The 18,842-nt window shown below is 42.3% G+C and overlaps 1 protein-coding gene across 6 annotated transcripts in view; it reads right to left on the minus strand.

Moving 5' to 3' along the window:
• Positions 1–18,842, minus strand: part of nudt14 (nudix (nucleoside diphosphate linked moiety X)-type motif 14) — a 136,449-nt gene that overhangs the window by 92,068 nt on the left and 25,539 nt on the right. For 2 of the 6 annotated variants that reach the window (XM_073039434.1, XM_073039436.1), the window contains exon 2: positions 13,513–13,665. The exons of the other annotated variants lie outside the window; for them this stretch is intronic. In XM_073039434.1, the coding sequence (XP_072895535.1) occupies positions 13,513–13,572 (60 nt within the window). In that variant the 5' untranslated portion in view covers positions 13,573–13,665. The remainder of the gene's footprint in view (positions 1–13,512; positions 13,666–18,842) is intronic. 6 annotated transcript variants of the gene reach the window in all.

Raw genomic sequence — 18,842 nt, forward strand, 5'->3', positions numbered from 1 at the left:
TTTGGCCTGACGCTTAAATCATCATCCAAATATCAGGTTCAGTTGCTTCGGAACGCTTTGGGGCCTTGACCCCCACCACTTTGATTCTGCCTATACCTGACCTTTCTAATTCAGCCTAGTGCTTAAAACTATCAAACCTCAGCTCTCAGTGACAGGCCCGCTGCCTAGCCTCACCTTGGTTCTGCCACATCGAATTGCCTCCAAGTCCAAAGGAAGGTTACAGGTGATTGTTTGTGATGATCATTTACCAGAAAAAGAATGATTAACAAAGTATTTAGCTGCTTTCTTTGTTTCATTGGCCACTGGCCAGAAGTCACTGAGATTCACCAGCTCCATCTTAAACTGGAAGATCAAAGGAAGAAAGGAAAATGTGGAAGGGAAGGATCAGATTGTTCTTAGAGGAAGTTAAAGCATCAGCACGGTTTCATGGGCTAAAGGGCCTGTACTGCGCTATACTATTCTTGGACGAGCCAAGTTTATTCTTCCTGGAATGTATAAGTTTACAAATTTATGAAGGGCTATCATAGTTAAAATCTTTTTCCCAGAACACAAGAGTCTTAGAACTAGAGGACACAGGTTTAAGGTGAGAGGTGAGGAGGGCTAGGGTGAGAGTTAATGAGTTGTGGGCACGTTACATTGGCGTTGGAAGCATGTTGACACTTGCGGACTGCCCCCAGCAAAATTCTCAGACTGTGTGAGCCATTGATGCAAAACAACGCATTTCACTGTATGTTTCAATGTACATGTAACAAATAAAGATAACCTTATCTTAAAGAATTGAGTATTAGATATAACAGTCAGAAGATCTTTTTCTGTAGGTTCTTTAAACTACAAGGCAATCACAACATAACAGAAGGAATCATGACCTATATGGAACAGCACTGATTATCATCAGTATGGACTTCAGCATTTTTTTTACTGAAAATTATCCCTGCTGTATCAGCATCCAATATCTCCCACTCTCCCTGTCTACCCAACATCAGTGAACAAACAGTATGTTTTTAATTGCTGACTTGAATCCTTTGTTATTTGCCAGTCAGAGATTTTGATCGTGGCTGTTAACCCAGCAACCTGATCACTGATGAAAGACGCAAGTGAAAGTGGCGCAACTAAATTGAACAACTGAACAAAAATGAGGAGGTCCAGGTATGATCAAACATACACACACACACACACACACACACACACACACACACACACAAATAGCTTGGGAACATAACTAAACTGGGTGTTAACTAATTACCACAGGACACCCATTTTAAGTACTGAAAGTGAATGGAAGTATAGGGGGTATGTATTTACAGAATGGTAGGTGTGTGGAATATGTTGCCAGGGCTGGTGATAGAGACATACACATTAGGGACATTTAAAGCACTCTACATCAGTTGACCTAGATCCCGTTGTAATCTCAAATAGTCTTCTTCCCTGTCCACCACGCCACCAAACTTTTCTCTGGAAAGCCAAAGGCTGAGGAGTGACCTGACCTGATAAAAGTATATAAAATTATCATAGATAGAGTTGATGGTCAAAGACTACGGTAATGTAATCAATGTAAATGTACATAATTCACAGCCACCAACATTGAGTTGAGATTCACTTTAAGAGGCAATTCTGACACAATTTCAGCATTATGTAAAGTACTTTTACTGCACTTTGTGTTCAATGTTTGGATTTACAATAAATGAGTTGCTTCAGATTTTTCATAAACATAAAATGCCTCTGCTGCTTTGTTTGTGAAAACCTACATTGGTGACCCCAATGATCTAAAATGATTCCAGAGTTACTGAACATGTCAACCAATGCAGTCAATTTGAAACTGCTGGAGTTTTGGGAGCAAAATGCCATTGCTTGGTCCAAGTTGGGCTGCCAACAACAGCAAGATCTACTATGTGGTAGCTTGGAAACCCTATGGCTGCAAGAATGGTGAGTCTACCAGAACACCTGCCTGAACACAATAACTACCGATCGCGGAAATCTCACCTTTTACAGACTTATGGACTATTGGAGTCTGAGCACGCCAAACAGTTGCTCTCTTTGCCCAGCCTCAGTGATGCTAAACCATCGGAACTAATGGACCACATGCTGTCTCTCCTGGGAAATCACTATCCTTGTTTTATTTTTAAAGAGCCTTTAATGCAGCAGATGCTTGACCAAGTCTGCTTAGCACCTGTGAAAGACTATAGGGAACTTGCTAAAATGGCTGACAGTCTCCACTCAGCTAGGCAGCAATGCATCACTCCTCCTCCTTTCTCTACCTCAAAAAGCCCGGTCAGCTAAGCCCCCAACATAAGGACGCTTGAGCCTGTAAATTAGACGATGCCAAGCCTATGCTTTTACCATGCTTTCTTTGGTACGAATGCAAGGAAGTGCCAACTGCCTTGCAGCTTTGACGGTGCCAGCACATCAGGACATCAGAGGTCTGTGAGCACTGTGGGTTCCGGCTCCCGGGATTATCTACTGTTCATTATGGACACCCTTTCAGGGCGATGCTTCCTGTGAGTGTGCTGCCAGAATCACCTATTGATGAAATGGCAAAGAGCGAGAAACCTCATTGGAGGCTGCCAATGGCAGCAGGATCCAAACTTACAGGATATGACAAGTGATGCTTTGCTTCAATGGGCAACGTTACACATGGGACTTCATCCAGGCTAAAGTGGCTAGACCTCTACTTGGTGTACCCATGGACTAGTAGTCAATCTTAAAAACTACTGGCTGGCAGATATGAAGGATTTTGAGTTGTTAACCTGCGTCCCCAGTTAGTTCCCCACAACAACTCTGTAAAGTGTATGCAGCACTGCATGCGAGTTTACTTCACTGCCAGCTGAATTCCCAAACCTCACCAAGCTCATATTCTCCACTACACTCACAATACATGGCGTTGAGCACTACATTTCTACAACTGGCCTGCCTGTGCATGACCGCACGCATAGACTGGACTCAGAAAAGCTGCTAACTGCAAAGGCTGGGTTTGCCAACGTGGAAAGACTTGGCATTATATGCTAGTCGAAAAGCCCCTGGGCTTTGCTCCTCGATATGGCCCCTAAGTCTGATGGTGGTTGCAGGCCACGTGGTGATTACCAGTGCCTTCACAAAATCACTATCCCCAATTGCTACCTGGTCCCATACAGCTAGGACTTTTTGGCATGTTTAGCCTGGAAGTTAATTCTTTCCAAAGTCAATCTAGTCAGGAGCAACCATCAGGTGCCTGTGTGCTCGGGGGACATTCCCAAAATGGCTGTGATAACCCTGTTTGGCCTTTTTGAGTGTCTCTGCATGCCACTTGGACTGAAAAATGCAGCACAGACTTTCTAGCTGCTGATGGACTCCATGTTAAAAGACATATTTTCTTTTCATTTACCTGGATAACATACTTGTCGCCAATGCATCCCAATCCAAACATGTACCTCATCTCCGCATACTTTTCAAGCACTTAAGCCAACACGGGTTGATTATTAACCCTGCTAAATGCCAGTTTGGGTTGTCAACTATTTACATTATCAGTCATTGCTTCTCTGCAGAAGGTGCAAAACATCTCCCATCAAAGGTATTATGGATTTCCCACTGCCCCACACTACTAAAAAATTGCAGCAGTTTTTAGGCATGGAGAATCTCTATCACCACTTCATTCTGCAAGCTGCTGAATTTATGCTCCCTCTGTATAGTGTGCTTAAAGGTAATAATCCTAATCATGTGCTTGACTGGTTAGCAGACATGACCAGGGCAATTGATGATACCAAATAAGCTCTTTCCAACACAACCCTATTGGCAGACCCACCCCACAATGCAGCAGTGGCCACGCTTCAAACCCACGCTTCAAACTGTGCAGTGGCCATTACTACACATGCTTCAGACTGTGCTGTGGCCATTACTACACACTCTTCAGACTGTGCTGTGGCCATTACTACACACTCTTCAGACTGTGCTGTGGCCATTACTACACACGCTTCAGACTGTGCTGTGACCATTATTACACACACTTCAGACTGCGCGGTACCCATTACTACACACACTTCAGACTGTGCAGCGGCCATTATCACATACGCTTCAGATTCCGCTGTACATCAACAGTTGGTCGGATGCGATTGGCAGCCCCTTGCATTCTTCAACCGACAGCTCCGCCTGCCCCCACCCCCACCCCATGAAAAGAAATATAGCACATTTGACCGTGAGCTTCTCAGGCTCTATCTGGCTGTCTGCCATTTTCATTTTCTTCTTGAGGGTTGCCATTTCACAGTGTTTGTTGACCACAAACCTCCTGTGCATGCACTGGCCAAAATATCAGACCCTTGGTCTGCATGGTAGCAGTGTCAACTGGCCTACATATCAGAGTTCACAACTGATATACAATAGATCAAGGGGAAAATTAATGCCATGGCTGATTGCCTCTCATGGCCATCCGTTGAGGCCATACACATAGGGGTTGACAACACCGGCATGACAACCTTCCAGAGGTCCAGGCTTATTGAACAGCAGTCACAGGCTTGTGGTTGGCTGACATTAAGTTTGGAGAAACTGGGGTTTATCTCCTGTGTGATATTACAACCAGCTGACCTTGTCCCATAGTGCCTGCAAACTGGAGGTGGATTATTTTTGACTCCATACATGGCTTCCTGCATCTGGGCCGGGAGGCCGCAACAAAACTGGTTGCACTGAAGTTTGTGTGGCACAGCATTAGAAAGGACGTGCATGATTGGACTGCAACCCGTGTGGAGTGCCAGCGGACAGAAGTCATCTCTCTAGCATTGACAATGGCTGCAGACGAGGCTTGGGCATTAACCAATCCCTGGGTTGCTCAGTTTGGCACCCCAATTTATATCAGACCTCTGGGCTGTGATGGTCCAGTTCCTCAGCATTAGGCTACATCACCCACAGTCCAATGGCCTATGAGGTTTCATCGCCCCTTAAAGGCTGCTCTGAGGGCTTCCCTGACGGAGCATTGGCATGATCGTCTTCTGTGGGTCCTGCTGGGGCTCAGAACAGCTCCAAAAAAGGACCTGCAGTCGTCTGTGGCTGAATTGGTTTACAGACAGCTGTTATGAGTGCCGGGTGATTTTATTCCTGATACCAGGACAGCCTGGTTGGCCTCTCAGCAGCGTACTACCAACCTCGGTAAATTCAATTCCTTTTCACCTATTCCTACCTCCTGTCATGGTATACAACATTCTTGGGTACCTGTTGACCTATATCCTATCTCATTTGTTTTTGTCCGCCATGAATCACACCAACATCCCCTTTGGCCCCTTTACGATGGTCCATTCCATGTTCTGGAACGGAGAGAAAAGACTTTTACCATAGATAAAAGGGAAAACCTGAATGTATTTTGGTAGATCCCCTTAAACTAACCTACCAAGATTTGGAGGATTCCACTACCATGCCCCTGGCATCATGACGACCATGAGTGTGTCAACACACCTCTGGATGAGCTAAAGCCCTCTGCTGTTCCTCCATCCATTGAACACAGGACCCGAGCCAGGCGGCTATTCTGAGCTCTGGAAAGGCTCACAATGCTGGTCTTAGTGAATTCTGGTTGGGGGCAGGTGGAGGGCTGTGTAGGGTAATTATTATTATTTAATTATTTATGGTTTTATATTGCTATATTTCTTCACTATTCTTGGTTGGTGCGGCTGTAACGAAACCCAATTTCCCTCGGGATCAATAAAGTATGTCTGTCTGTCTGTAATGTTAATGGTGGAAATATATATAATTCAAAACCACTAACATCGAGTTGGGGTTCACTTTAACAAGCTGGTCTAATCAGATACTGTAATTACGCAAAGTATTTTTACTGTGCTTTGTGTTGTGTTTGGATTACAATAAATGAGTTCCTACAGTTGTTACTTGACCATAAAATGCCTCCACCATTTTATTTGTGAAAACTCACAAAAGTCCTTTTCCCAGATTAGAAGTGAAATATATTAGCAGGCATATTTTTAAGGTGAGGGATAAGGGGGATTTTTTTAGGAGATTTGTAGAGCAAGTTTTATTACACAGAGAGTGGGGGGTTGCCTGTAAAGAACTGCCAGGGCAGGTGTTCAAAGCAGATACAACAGCAACATTTCAGAATCACCGTCTTGTATGACAATGTTCAGTACAGCTCAGCAGTACAGTTCCAAGACATCAAATTGCCACAAATTACAAAAAAAGATCAAATTAGAAACACTTAGACAGGCACATGAACTGGCAGGAAGTGAAGGGATATAGATCATGGGCAGCTTAAACTGGCACAGAAGGACCTGTTCTGTGTTGTATTATTCCAGGTTCTATGACACCTTAAAAGTGTTCAGTTCTGTTTGCCTCACTATAGGAAAGATATGGAAGCTTTAGAGAGGGTGCAGACGAGATTTACCAGGACGTTGTCTGCATCAGACAGCATGTTTCTTATGAGGATAGGTTGATCAAGCTAGGGCTTCTCTCTTTGGTGCGAAGGAGGATGAGAGGTGACTTGATAGAGGTATGTAAGATGATAAGAGGCTTAGATCGAGTGGACAGCCAGAGACTTTTTCCTAGGACAGAAATGGCTAATACAAGAGGGTATCATTTTAAGGTGATCGGAGGAAAGTATAGGAGGGACGTCAGAGGTAGGTTTTGTTTATACAGAGTATGATGAATGCGTAGAATGCCCTGCCAGAGGTGGTGGTAGAGGCACATATGTTCAGGAGATTTAAGAGATTCTTAGATAAAGTTCAAGTTTAACTGTCATTCAACCATTCATGAATACCCATGAATACAGTCAAATGAAACAGCGTTACTCTGAGGCCAAGGTGAAAAACACAGTATTAATAGTCATACACAGCACAAGGCACATATAGCATATATAAAATAACAGTAAAATGCAGTCACACAGAAAACATATAGTCCAAGTCTCTGAATCCAGGAATGCTCCTGCAATCCACATTTGAACACAATACAGCCTGTCTTCAGCTGAGCAAACACTGGAGAGCAGCACCAACTCCGACACCTCTCCCTTGGACACATGCTAACAGGAGACACTGCGGCCCAAGGCCTAGTCCACACAACTTCCCTGCCATCCACACAGCACAAGGCACTTAATGCCCATACAAGTCAGTAGTAAACAGTCACACACAAAATAAGAACACAATCCAATTGTCTGTGTCCATGAGTGCCGCAGTAGTTTGCAGCCAAACACAACACAGCTTGTCCTCTGCCAAGCAAACACTGAGGGCGACTCCAATGCACCTGACACCAACTCTGACAACCACACCACCTCGGACGGCCGCAAACAGATGATACAGCGGCTTGAGGCCAAGTGCTCGCTACGACTGAGGACCTGAGCTCCCCCGCTCACCAATAAACCAGGCAACCTGACTTGCAGCATTCCACGTTTTCAAAGTCCAACAGGGTCTTGTGATCATAAGGAAAGCAACTAAGACCATTACTCACTGTTAGACTGCACACTGCCTTTGTGCACCTACACTGACACTGCTCCAGTTTCTCTACCAATGAGAACTCGCTGATGGGGTAGACTTACAATACTTAAAGTTCTTAATGTCCAGCAGAATCTGGCAATCGTAAAAAATACATTAAAAAAAGACAATAACTCCTTTGGTTAGCCCCGTAGAAGCCACTGCATCTGAGCACATCACCATCTTACTGGAAAAATATCAGATAGGTGCTTGGATGATTTACAAATGGAGAGCTATACAGGAGGAAAGGGAGAAGGGAGATTGACCTTGAAGAAAGTTAAAAGGTCAGCACAACATCATGAGCTGAGGGGCCTGTACTGTGCTGTACTGTTCTATATTCTAATGGCTGAACAGGTGAAGGTGTCTTTAGACAACATACAGTGTTAGTTTGTGAGAGTTTGCTTAAAGAATTATCTGCTATTTTTTCTACATTATTAAAGAGACTGCACTCATTGGCAGTAAAGCACTTTGGGATGCCGTATAATTGGGAGAAGGTGCTACATAGGTGTCCACATTTTCAGGGTAGAAGCAAGGATGGTTGCAGAGATCTCCTAGCGTCAAGGATCAACTTTATTTGCCATACGCTTTTTCATGTTTTAGGATTTTGTTGTGGTGTGTTAGTCAGCAAGTGACATGCAACAAAAACATTCAATTAAGAGAATTACATTAAAAAAAGTTGGAGGTTGAAGTACAAATATGCAATTAAAATGTTAAAATACATATATACCAGAATGCAAAGATCATTACTAAAAGTGGTTTGAAGTGTTTACCATGCAGGCAGTGACAGGGATAATAGATAGAGCGTAGTTGGAGGCTAACAAGAATGGTTGATCAGATTAACTGCCTGGGAGAAGAAGCTTTTAAGATGGAATGAAGTTTTTTTTTGTTTTAATAGCCCTATAGTGCTTGCCAGAAGGAAGCTTTTGGAAAGGCAGCTGCAGAGAGGGTAGTGTCCATGATTTCTTTGCTTCCCACTTCTTTATCCTGGACAAGTCTGGCAGCGATGGTAGACTGCAGCCAATGGCAATTTCTGCTGACCTGACAGTTCACTGTAGTTTTCGTACACTGTGAGAGGATGCTATACCAAACCAGGCACTAATGGCTGATGTCAGGATGCTCTCTATGATAGCAGTGTAGAATTGCACCAGTATGTTCTGAGGAAAGTAGAATTTTACCAACTTCTGCAAAAAATCCATTCTCTGCAGAGCCACGCAGTAGAGAAGGCTCCCCAGTTTTCAGCCAGACAAATGCTTCTCTATTGAGGAACAATCATATCTCAGTGACCTTGATGGAAGTTGGTGTAGCAAGAAAGAAATACTTCAGTATTTGGAATTAAGCGTTCCGGAGTTCAGAACTCCATGTTGTAAATTTCATCTGAAGAGGTGAATCAGAGGAGGTAAGTGCAGCAGAAAGCAAACAATACACTAGAATTTTTTAGTCATGTAGGTAGCAGCTGGTCTCCTATAAGAATGAATCAGCAAATAAGCAGTTAATACAGCCAGCTTGGTGAAGTCTATGTGTAAACGGTTGGGTGGACAAGCTGCTACATGCTCACTTCCACACACACACATACACACAATAAAGCACGTTCAGTTTTACAAGGTCTTGCCATTTTAGCTTTGAGAGAAAGATGTAACAGTGAGAGACTAAAAATCTTCACACACATGCAGACACACAAATACTGACCTATATAAGCAGGGGAAGGTATTCTCTCTCCTTCAGTACGGTCTAACAAGTGGGCATATTCATGCCACCAAACTCAGGGATAGCTTCTGTCTCACTGTTACCAGACACCTTTCATACAAAGAACATAGAACAGTACAGCACAGGAAAAGGCCCTTTGGCCTACAATGTTGTGCCAAACCAATTAAATTAGTAATCAAATGGCTAACTAATCTCTCCTGCTTACACAATGTCCATATGCTTACATGTTACTCATGTTCATGTACCTATCTGAATGTCTCTTAGATGTCTTTTAATGTTTCTGTCTCTATCACCAACCCAGGAGGTGACGCCAGGCACCCACCCCTCTCTGTGTATAAAAATTTGCTCCTCACGTCTCCTTTGAAATTTCTCTCTGTCACCTTAAATGCATACCCTCTGGTATTAAACATTTCAACCCTTGGAAAAAGATACTGTCTGTCTATTCTATGTATGTCTCTCATACTCTTTTAAATCTATTAGATCTCACCTCAGACTCTGCCGCTCCAGAGAAAACAACCCAAGTTTTTCCAAGCTCTCGTTATAGCACATGCCTTTTAACCCAGGCAACATCCTGGTAAACCACTTCTGCACCCTCTCCAAAGCCTCGACATCCTTTCTATAATGGAACTGACCAGAACTGAATGCAATAATCCAGATGCGGCCTAACTATAGTTTTATAAAGCAGTAACATAACTTCCTGACTTTTGAACTCTACACCTCGACTAATAGAAGCAAGCATGCCATATGCCTTCCTAACTACCCTACCAACTGTATAGCCACTTTCAGGGAATGATGAACTTGGACCCCAAGTTCATCAATACCATTAAGAATCTTACCTTTAACAGTGTACTGTCTCTTTCCATTTGACCTACTAAGGTGCAACACATTACATTTGGCCAGTTGAAACACCATCTGCCATTTCTCTGCTCATACCTGCAACAAATCTATATCACGTTGTATTCTTTGCCAGTCTTCTACATTATCCACAACACCACCAATCTTTGTATCACCTGCAAACTTATTAACCCACCCTTCTACATTTTCATCCAGGTCATTTATATACATCACAAACAGCAGAGGTCCAAGTACCGATCCCGGGGGAACACCACTAAAGACAGACCTCCAGATCTGTACCACCCTCTTTCTTCCATGGGCAAGCCAGTTCCGAATCTAAATGGCAATTCACCATGGATTCCACGCATCTTAATCTTCTGGATGAGTCTTCCATGAGGGACATTGTCAAATGTCTAACTAAAAGCCATGTAGACAACATCCACAGCTCTACATTCATCAAACACCCTCATCACCTCATCAAAAACTCAAATTAGTAAGACACAACTTGCCATGCACAAGGTCATGACGGCTCTGCCTAATTAGTCCATAGTTTTCCAAATGCTCATAAATCCTAAACCTAAGAATTTTCTTCAGTAACTTCCATAACACTGACATGAGACTCACTAGTCTATAGTTTCCAGGGTTACCCCTGGTTTCCTTCTTGAATAATGGACCAACATTAGCTACTCGCCAGTCCTCTGGGACCTCGCATATGGCTAGAGAGGACGTAAAGATATTGCTCAAGGCCCCGGCAATCCCTTCTCTTGCTTCTCTCAATAACCTGGGGTATGTGCCCATCAAGCCCAAGGGACACCTCAATGCCCTTTAAGAGCCCCAACACGCCCTGTTCTCCATGTACTTCATCTTGGAAAATAATGATGTACTCTTTAGGGACCTCACCCACATCCTCTGCATCCAAACAATTGGTCCCCCTTTATACTTAAGTGGTCTGACCCACTTCCTAGTTATCCTCTTATTCTTGATGCATGTATAGAATACCTTAGGATTGTCTTTAACCCTACTTGCCTAGGACTTTTCATGGCCCCTCTTGGCTTTCCTAATTCCCTTCTTGAGTTCTTTTATGGCTTCTTTATAATCTTCCAGGGCTCTGTTTGATCCTAGCTTCCTAAGTTTTATATACTTCTCCTTTTTCTTCTTGACTAAATTCATCACCTCTCTTGACATTGAAAGTTCTCTTACCTTGCTATCCTTGTCCTTTTTTTACTGGAATACACCTGTTCTGTACTCTGTGCAGTTAGTCTTTAAGCACCCTCCACATGTAGGACGTGGACCTGCCCAAAAACCATTATTCCCAATTAACTCTCCCTAGTTCTTGTAATGCCCAATGTTCTTGTAATTTGCCCCGTTCCAATTTAATATTGACCCACAAGGTCCATACTAATCTCTATGTATAGCTATCTTAAAAGTTAAGGAGTTGTGGTCACTGTTAACCCACTGAAAGGTTGGTCACCTAGCCAGCCTTATTACCCAACACCTGGTCCAGTACAGCCCCTCCTCTTGTTGGACTATCTACATATGGATTCAAGAAACCCTCCTAGATGTACTTTACAAATTCTACACCATTTAAAACTCTTGCACTCTGCAGCAGACGTGTCTTGACAGGCCCCAGCTGCTTCTTAAACCTGGTGCATAAAGTCCACAAGGAACTGTCTCCAACACATTCTGTGATCTTCTGCTCCACTGCTTGGAAACAGGCCCTTCAACTCAACTGGTCCATGCCAATCAAGATGAACATTCAAGTTAGTTCTATTTGGAATTGTAATTGGTTTAATATTGTGAAAAGCTTGTCTTGCATACTATTCATGCTAATCTTATGTACTGAGATGGTACAAGGTAAAACAACAGCAGTGCAGAATACACTGTAACATCTACAGCAAAAGTGCAATGCAGGTCACCAATAAGGTGCAAGACCATAAGATTTTTTAAATCATTGTGATTCTTATAGACCGACAATTTAGATTTAAGAGTAGAACGATTTTAATAGAAGTAATGGGTGGATCTTCAAACAGCAACGTGCAACGTTTGGCAAATAACCTAAACATTTCCAATCCAAGTACCTGTCCAACTGTCTTTTAAAAGTTGTTACTATACCTGCCTCAATCACTTCCTCACACAGCTCATTCCACATACCATACCACATGTAAAAAGCTGTCCTAAAAAGTTCCTAATACATCTTTCTTTTTTCTGAAAATATTCAGTACATTTACCCGATCTATGCCCATCATAATTTTATCCTTGAGGGCTTTAGCATTTTCTGAACTGTATTTCATGTACTGAAGATGAATTCTTGATCTCCCAATTGACCTCACTGTGGCCCTTTGCACTTTGTCTATCTGCACTGTACTTTCTCTGCAGCTCCTGAACTATATTCTGCACCCTGTTTTCATTTTACAACCTCAGTGTAGTTATGTAAGGCATGAACTGTCTAGATGGCATGTAAACAAAAGCATTTCACTGAACATCTGTATACATGACAATAATAAGCCATTGTTACCAATGATCCACATCCTTATTATTAACAACATTTTATGCACAGCCAACTGTCTCATCCGCAGCTAATCTTCACATCAACTGTAGCCTCACCTATCACAGATATTCACTCTGTCCTATCCACCCCTTCTACCACCTTCTTCGTAACTCAATTAACCTTTTTTAAATCTCTTTCCCAGTTCTGATTGTCTTTGACCTGAATCAAATGCAATGTTAGCATGAATTTCAAGAGGAGCAAAATATAAAAGCAAGGATGTAATGCTGAAGCTTTATAAGAGATTGATTAGGCTGCACATTGGAGTATTGTGAACTATTTTAGGCCTGTTTTCTAAGAAAGATAGATAGATAGATAGATAGATAGATAGATAGATAGATACTTTATTCATCCCCATGGGGAAATTCAACTTTTTTCCAATGTCCCATACACTTGTTGTAGCAAAACTAATTACATACAATACTTAACTCAGTAAAAAATATGATATGCATCTAAATCACTATCTCAAAAAGCATTAATAATAGCTTTTAAAAAGTTCTTAAGTCCTGGCGGTAGAATTGTAAAGCCTAATGGCATTGAGGATGCGCTGGCATTGGAGAGAGTCCAGAGGAGATTCACAAGAATGATCCCAGAATGAAAAGGTTAATCTGTGAGGAACGTTTGATGGTCCTGGCCCTGTAATTGCTGAAATTTAGAAGAATGAAGGGGGTCTCTTTGAAACCTATCAAATATTGGAACGTCTGGATAAAATGGATGTGGGAAGGATGGTGGACTTTTGATTAGTCAGGGCATCAAAGGTTAATAGGAGAAGGCAACAGAATGGAATTGGAGGGATAATAAATCAGCCACGATGAAATGGTGAGGCAGACTTGACTGCCTGAATGGCCTAATTCTGCATATTATGTCTTATGGTCTCATAGAGGCCAATGTGCCCAAAGCTCTCTTAATGACCCTATCTACCTGTGATGCCAATTTCAAGGAATCATGGATCTGTATTCCCACACGACTCTGTTCTACTGCACTTCTCAGCAGCATACCACTCACCATGTAAACCCTAACTTCTTTTGTCCTCCCAAAAGTGCAACGTCTCTCATTTGTCTGCATTAAACTTCATCTGTCATTTTTCAGCCCATTTTTTCCTGCTGCATGCTTTGATAGCCTTCCTCAATGTCCACCACATCCCAATCTTGGTCTCATCTGCAGGGTGGGAAATGTGCAATTACACAGGGCAGAATTTCAAAGTGCACATGGAGTAAGGCTATTGCGAGAGACAATGGACCAGACAGAAGGCTATAGGAACTGGGAAAGAGTAGGATTAGAATAAGTGGAATATAAACAGAAGGAAGTGAGAGGTGAATGGTTCTGGATCCAATGGAATTATAAAGTAAATATTGTACACTACAGTTTGTAGAGAGTAAGCGAAAGTGGATATTAAAAGGACATTGCATATGAGGCTGGGGGAGGGGGTAGAATTTAAATTCTGGGATATGAAAGAGTACAGGGAGAAAGCTGGGAGTAGAATTAGAACATGTGGATATCAATGGTATGGGGATTAAGGAAATGTGAAATTAATTGGCTGGGAATATTAAAATGTAAAGCATATGAGAGAGTGAGATTTTCAAGAGTATAGTGAGTGAGGGGAAAGTGAGAGTAAACTAGATGGGATACTCAAGGGTATGGGTGTAAATGGAGGGTGGGATTAAACAGGGTGGGATATTCAAGGGTATGGGTGTAAATGGAGGGTGGGATTAGACGGGGTGGGATACTCAAGGGTATGGGTATAGAGTTATAGAGCACTACAGCATAGTAACAGTCCATTTGGTCCATCTAGTCCAGACCAAACTGTTATTCTGCGTAGTCCCATCAACCTACAGCTAGACCTCTGACCTCCATACCCCTCCCATCCATGTACTTATCTAAACTTCCCTTAAATAATGAAATTGAACCTGCATCCATCACTTCCACTGATTCACCCTCACCACCATCTGAGTGAAGAAGCTCCACCTCATGTTCCCCTTAAACATTTCAGTTTTCACCTTTCACCTATGACCTCTAGTTCTAGTCTCACTCAACCTCTGCCTACATTTACAAAAGCCTGCTTGCATTTACCCTACCTACACCCCTCATAGTTTAGTGTGTGGGATACTCAAAGGTATAGGAGAGCAGAATAATCAAGAGTATTGGAGTAAATGGTGAGGGGGAATTAGAATAGGAGGATATTGAAAGGAGAAGAGAGTGAGAGAAGCAACAAACTGGAAGATCACAGTGGGTTAGATAGCAACTGTGGGGGGCAGTTGGCACTTTGGACTGAAACCCTTCATCAGGACCAGAAAGAGGGGAGCTAGCAAGAATAAAAGCTTTGAGGGGAGGATAGTGTTGAATACCAAGCTGTAGTCAATAAAGAGCATCTGATGTATGCACCTTCACTATCCAGATTTTCCAGGGAGATGTTGGAATAGGATTAGCCTGGGTGAGTTACGAAGGAAAAAAAATGACAAAATATTAAAGAGGTGAATAAAGTATTTTGTATGTGAAAATGTGCATAGATTGAGGAGAAAATGGTTCAGGCTGCATGGTCTATTACAGAGTGTGGGAAATGACAGTGGGGGGGATTATACTGAGTGGGTTAAAAATAAAGCGTTTGGGTAATAAAAGAAGTGGGAATTACAGTGTCTGTAAAAAGTATTCACCCTGCTTGGAAGTTCTCATGTTTTATTGTTTTACAACATTGAATCACAGTGGATTTAATTTGGCCTTTTTGACACTGATCAACAGAAAAATACACTTTTGTGTCAAAGTGAAAAATTTCTACAAATTGGTCTAAATTTATTACAATTATTAAACACAAAATTAATTGCATAATTACTCACCCCCTTTAAGTCAGTATTTAGTCGATGCTCCTTTGGCAGCAATTACAGCCTTGAGTCTGTGTGAATAGGTCTCTATCAGCTTTGCACTTCTAGACACTGCAATTTTTTCATCATCCTTTTTTACAAAACTGCTCAAGCTCTGTCAGACTACATGGGGATCATGACTGAACAGCTCTTTTCAAGTCCAACCTCAAATTCTCAATTGGATTGAGGTCTGGACTCTGACTTGGCCACTCCAGTACATTAACTTTGTTGTTTTTGAGTGATTCCTGTGTAGCTTTAGCTTTATGCTTGGGATTATTGTTTTGCTAGAAAACAAATCTTCTCCCAAGTCGCAGTTCTCTTGCAGACTGCATTAGGCTTTCCTCCAGGATTTCCCTGTATTTTGTTGCATTCATTTTAAGCATCCCCACTGCATGATGCAGACACCACCATACTTCACAGTAGGGATGGTGTGGTTTTGATGATGTACAGTGTTTGGCTCATGCCAAACATAGTATTCAGTCTAATGGCCAAAAAGCTCAATTTTGGTGCCATCAGACCATAGAACCATCTTCCAGAAGACTTCAGAGTCTCCCACATGCCTTCTGGCAAACACTAGCTGAGATTTCATGGAAGTTTTTTATTTCAACAGAGGCTTTCTCTTTGCCACTCTCCCATAAAGCTGAGACTGTCAAGCACCTGGGCAACAGTTGTTGTATGTGCAGTCTCTCCCATCTCAGCCATTGAAGTTTGTGACTCTCCCAGAGTTGTCATAGGTTTCTTGGTGGCTTTCCTCACTAGTACCCTTCTTGCACAATCACTCAGTTTTTGAGAACAGCCTGCTCTAGGCAGATTTACAGCTGTGTCATATTCTTTCCATTTCTTGATGACTGACCTAACTATACTCCAAGGGATATTCAGTGACTTGGAAATTTTCTTGCATCCATCTCCTGACTTGGGCTTTTCAATAACCTTTTCACAGAGTTGCCTGGAGTGTTCTTTTGTCTTCATGGTGTGGTTCTTGCCAGGATACTGATACATCAGCAGTTGGACTTTCCAGATACAGGTATATGTTTACTACAATCAATTGAAACACCTTGACTGCACACAGTTATCACCATTTAACTAATATGTAACTTCCAAAACCAATTGGCTGCACCTGTGTTGATTTAGTATGTCTTATTAAAGGGGGGTGAATACTTATGCAATCAATTATTTTGTGCTTTATATCTGCAATTAATTTAGATCACTTTTGTGTTCTCACTTTGACACAAAAGAGTATTTTTTTGTTGATCAGTGTCCAATAAGGCAAATTAAATCCACTGTGATTCAATGTTGTAAAACAATAAAACATGAAAACTTCCGCGGGCGGGGGCTGGTGAATACTTTTTATAGGCACTGTATACTGTGTGGGGTAATAAAGGGTATGGGGAGTGAAGGGAGGGGAATTATACTATGTGCGGAGTGATGGGGGATGACTAGTGATGAAGAATGGGGAATGATGGGTGATGGGGAGTGCTGAGGAATGTGGAGTAATGGGTATGGGGAGTGATGAGGAATGGGGGTAATGGGGAATGATGAGTAATGGGGAGTGATGAGTAACGGGGATTATACTGTGTTGGCTAACAAAGGGTATGGAGGGTGAAAGGAGAGGGTTATCAGATGGTCCAGGATGTTAAAGATTGAGGGGAGAGTGGAATTAGTATGTAAAGGGTGTGAGGGGATAGAGGAGGGGGTAGAAGAAGGGGATTAGATCAGGTAACATATTGAAGACCTGGACAAAACAGAACCCGTGAAAACAACTAAAGCAACTTCCAATCAAAGCAGGGAATTTTTCACCAAAACACTCAATACTTAAACACATCCTGATTTTGCATTCAATCTCAGCCTCTTAATCATAGAACATTACAGCACAGTATGATGTTGTGCCGACCTTTTAACCTACTCTACGATCAATCTAACCCTTCCTTCCCATATAGCCTTCCATTTTTCTGTCATCATGTTAGTTAACAAGCTTGACTGACCCAGTCATATAACCAACCTGGAAAAGGACTGACACTAAATAAAGACATTCTGATGAACTCCTTTTGCAATCCAAGAAAATGTGAACAATTGCACTTCAACATGCTTCTACAGCCTGCTTCTCTGTAAATAACTCAGATACCCCAGGTAGGAGTGAGGCAAGTGGTGAAAGGATCTTTTAACACATCAATAATCACATGGAGTGTACCTCATACCATCAATCACCTTGTATTTACTGTACACATTAATGAATGTGGTTGTGTTTATTCGACAGCTGAGCAGGGTTCACTGTCACTTGTGTTTGTACCTTCGTACATTTGGATTTGGATTAACAACCAAATATTCAGTGCATTTTCATGCCTAGTAGTAGATACGTGACAAAGATCAGTAATGTGCAGAAATTAATCTCCATTTTATGGCATGCAAGTAGTGACTTTAACAAACTGGTCCACAACAGTCCTAATTTCAATCAGTCTTGATGGCTTTGCTGGCCAATGTACAGGATAACTTTTCTAAAGACAGTAAAGTTATCCTTAAGAAAGCATAACGGCTTGGTAATGCAATTGCTCTACCTGTGACTGCAGAGAGTTGTGGACAAAGCTCAGCACATTACAGGTTCAGAAACCTGATGGTTGTAGAGTAATAACTGTTCTTGAACCTCATGGTATGGGACCGAAGGCTTCTATACCTCCTGCCCGATGGTAGTTTTGAGAAGGAAGCACGGCTTGGATGTTGGGGGTCCTTGATCTTGATGATGTTTTCCTGTGGCAGCACTCCTTGTAAATATGCTCATTGATGGGGAGGGCTTTGCCTGTGATGGACTGGGCTGTACCCACCATTTTCTGAAGCCTTTTTCCCTTCCTGGACATTGGTTTTTCCATACCAGGCCATGACGCAACCAGTCAGAACACTACTCTCCACTCTGCATCTATAGAAGTTTGTCAGTTTTAGATAGCATGCTGAATCTACACAAATTTCTAAGAAAGTAGAGCATTGTTGTGCCTTCTTTGAATTGGCACATACACTGTAAGCACTTTGATAAGGCACAAGCACATTATGTTACATTGCGCTGGGTATTATGATTGTGGATGTGCTATGCCTTTAAGAACAAAAGGACCGAGTGGTGTAACAACCACAAACTGAAGTTAATCCACTTGTGCCAAGGATCCTGGAGCTTCTGTGGCCGCAAAAGTAACAGGAAATGCCTGGTGTTTTCCTTTTGGATGCGAAGTACTTTGGGACATCCTGAGGATGTTAATGAAGCTATAGGAAGTCCAGTTCCTGGTTTGCTTTCTTACTGAAGGGAGAATCCTAGGTGAAACAACCAGTCAGGGAGAGGCACATAGAACAGCACAGAACAGGAAAAGGCACTTAGCCAACGATGTCTGTGCTGAACACCATGCCAAATTAAATTAAATCCTGGAGGAGCTCAGCACATCAGGCAGATTCTGACGAATCTCTTGTGTCTCCAGTGTGTTCCAGATTCCGCTTCAAATGCTA

Source organism: Hemitrygon akajei, chromosome 3 (genome assembly GCF_048418815.1).
Source record: "Hemitrygon akajei chromosome 3, sHemAka1.3, whole genome shotgun sequence".
Lineage (NCBI taxonomy): Eukaryota > Metazoa > Chordata > Chondrichthyes > Myliobatiformes > Dasyatidae > Hemitrygon > Hemitrygon akajei.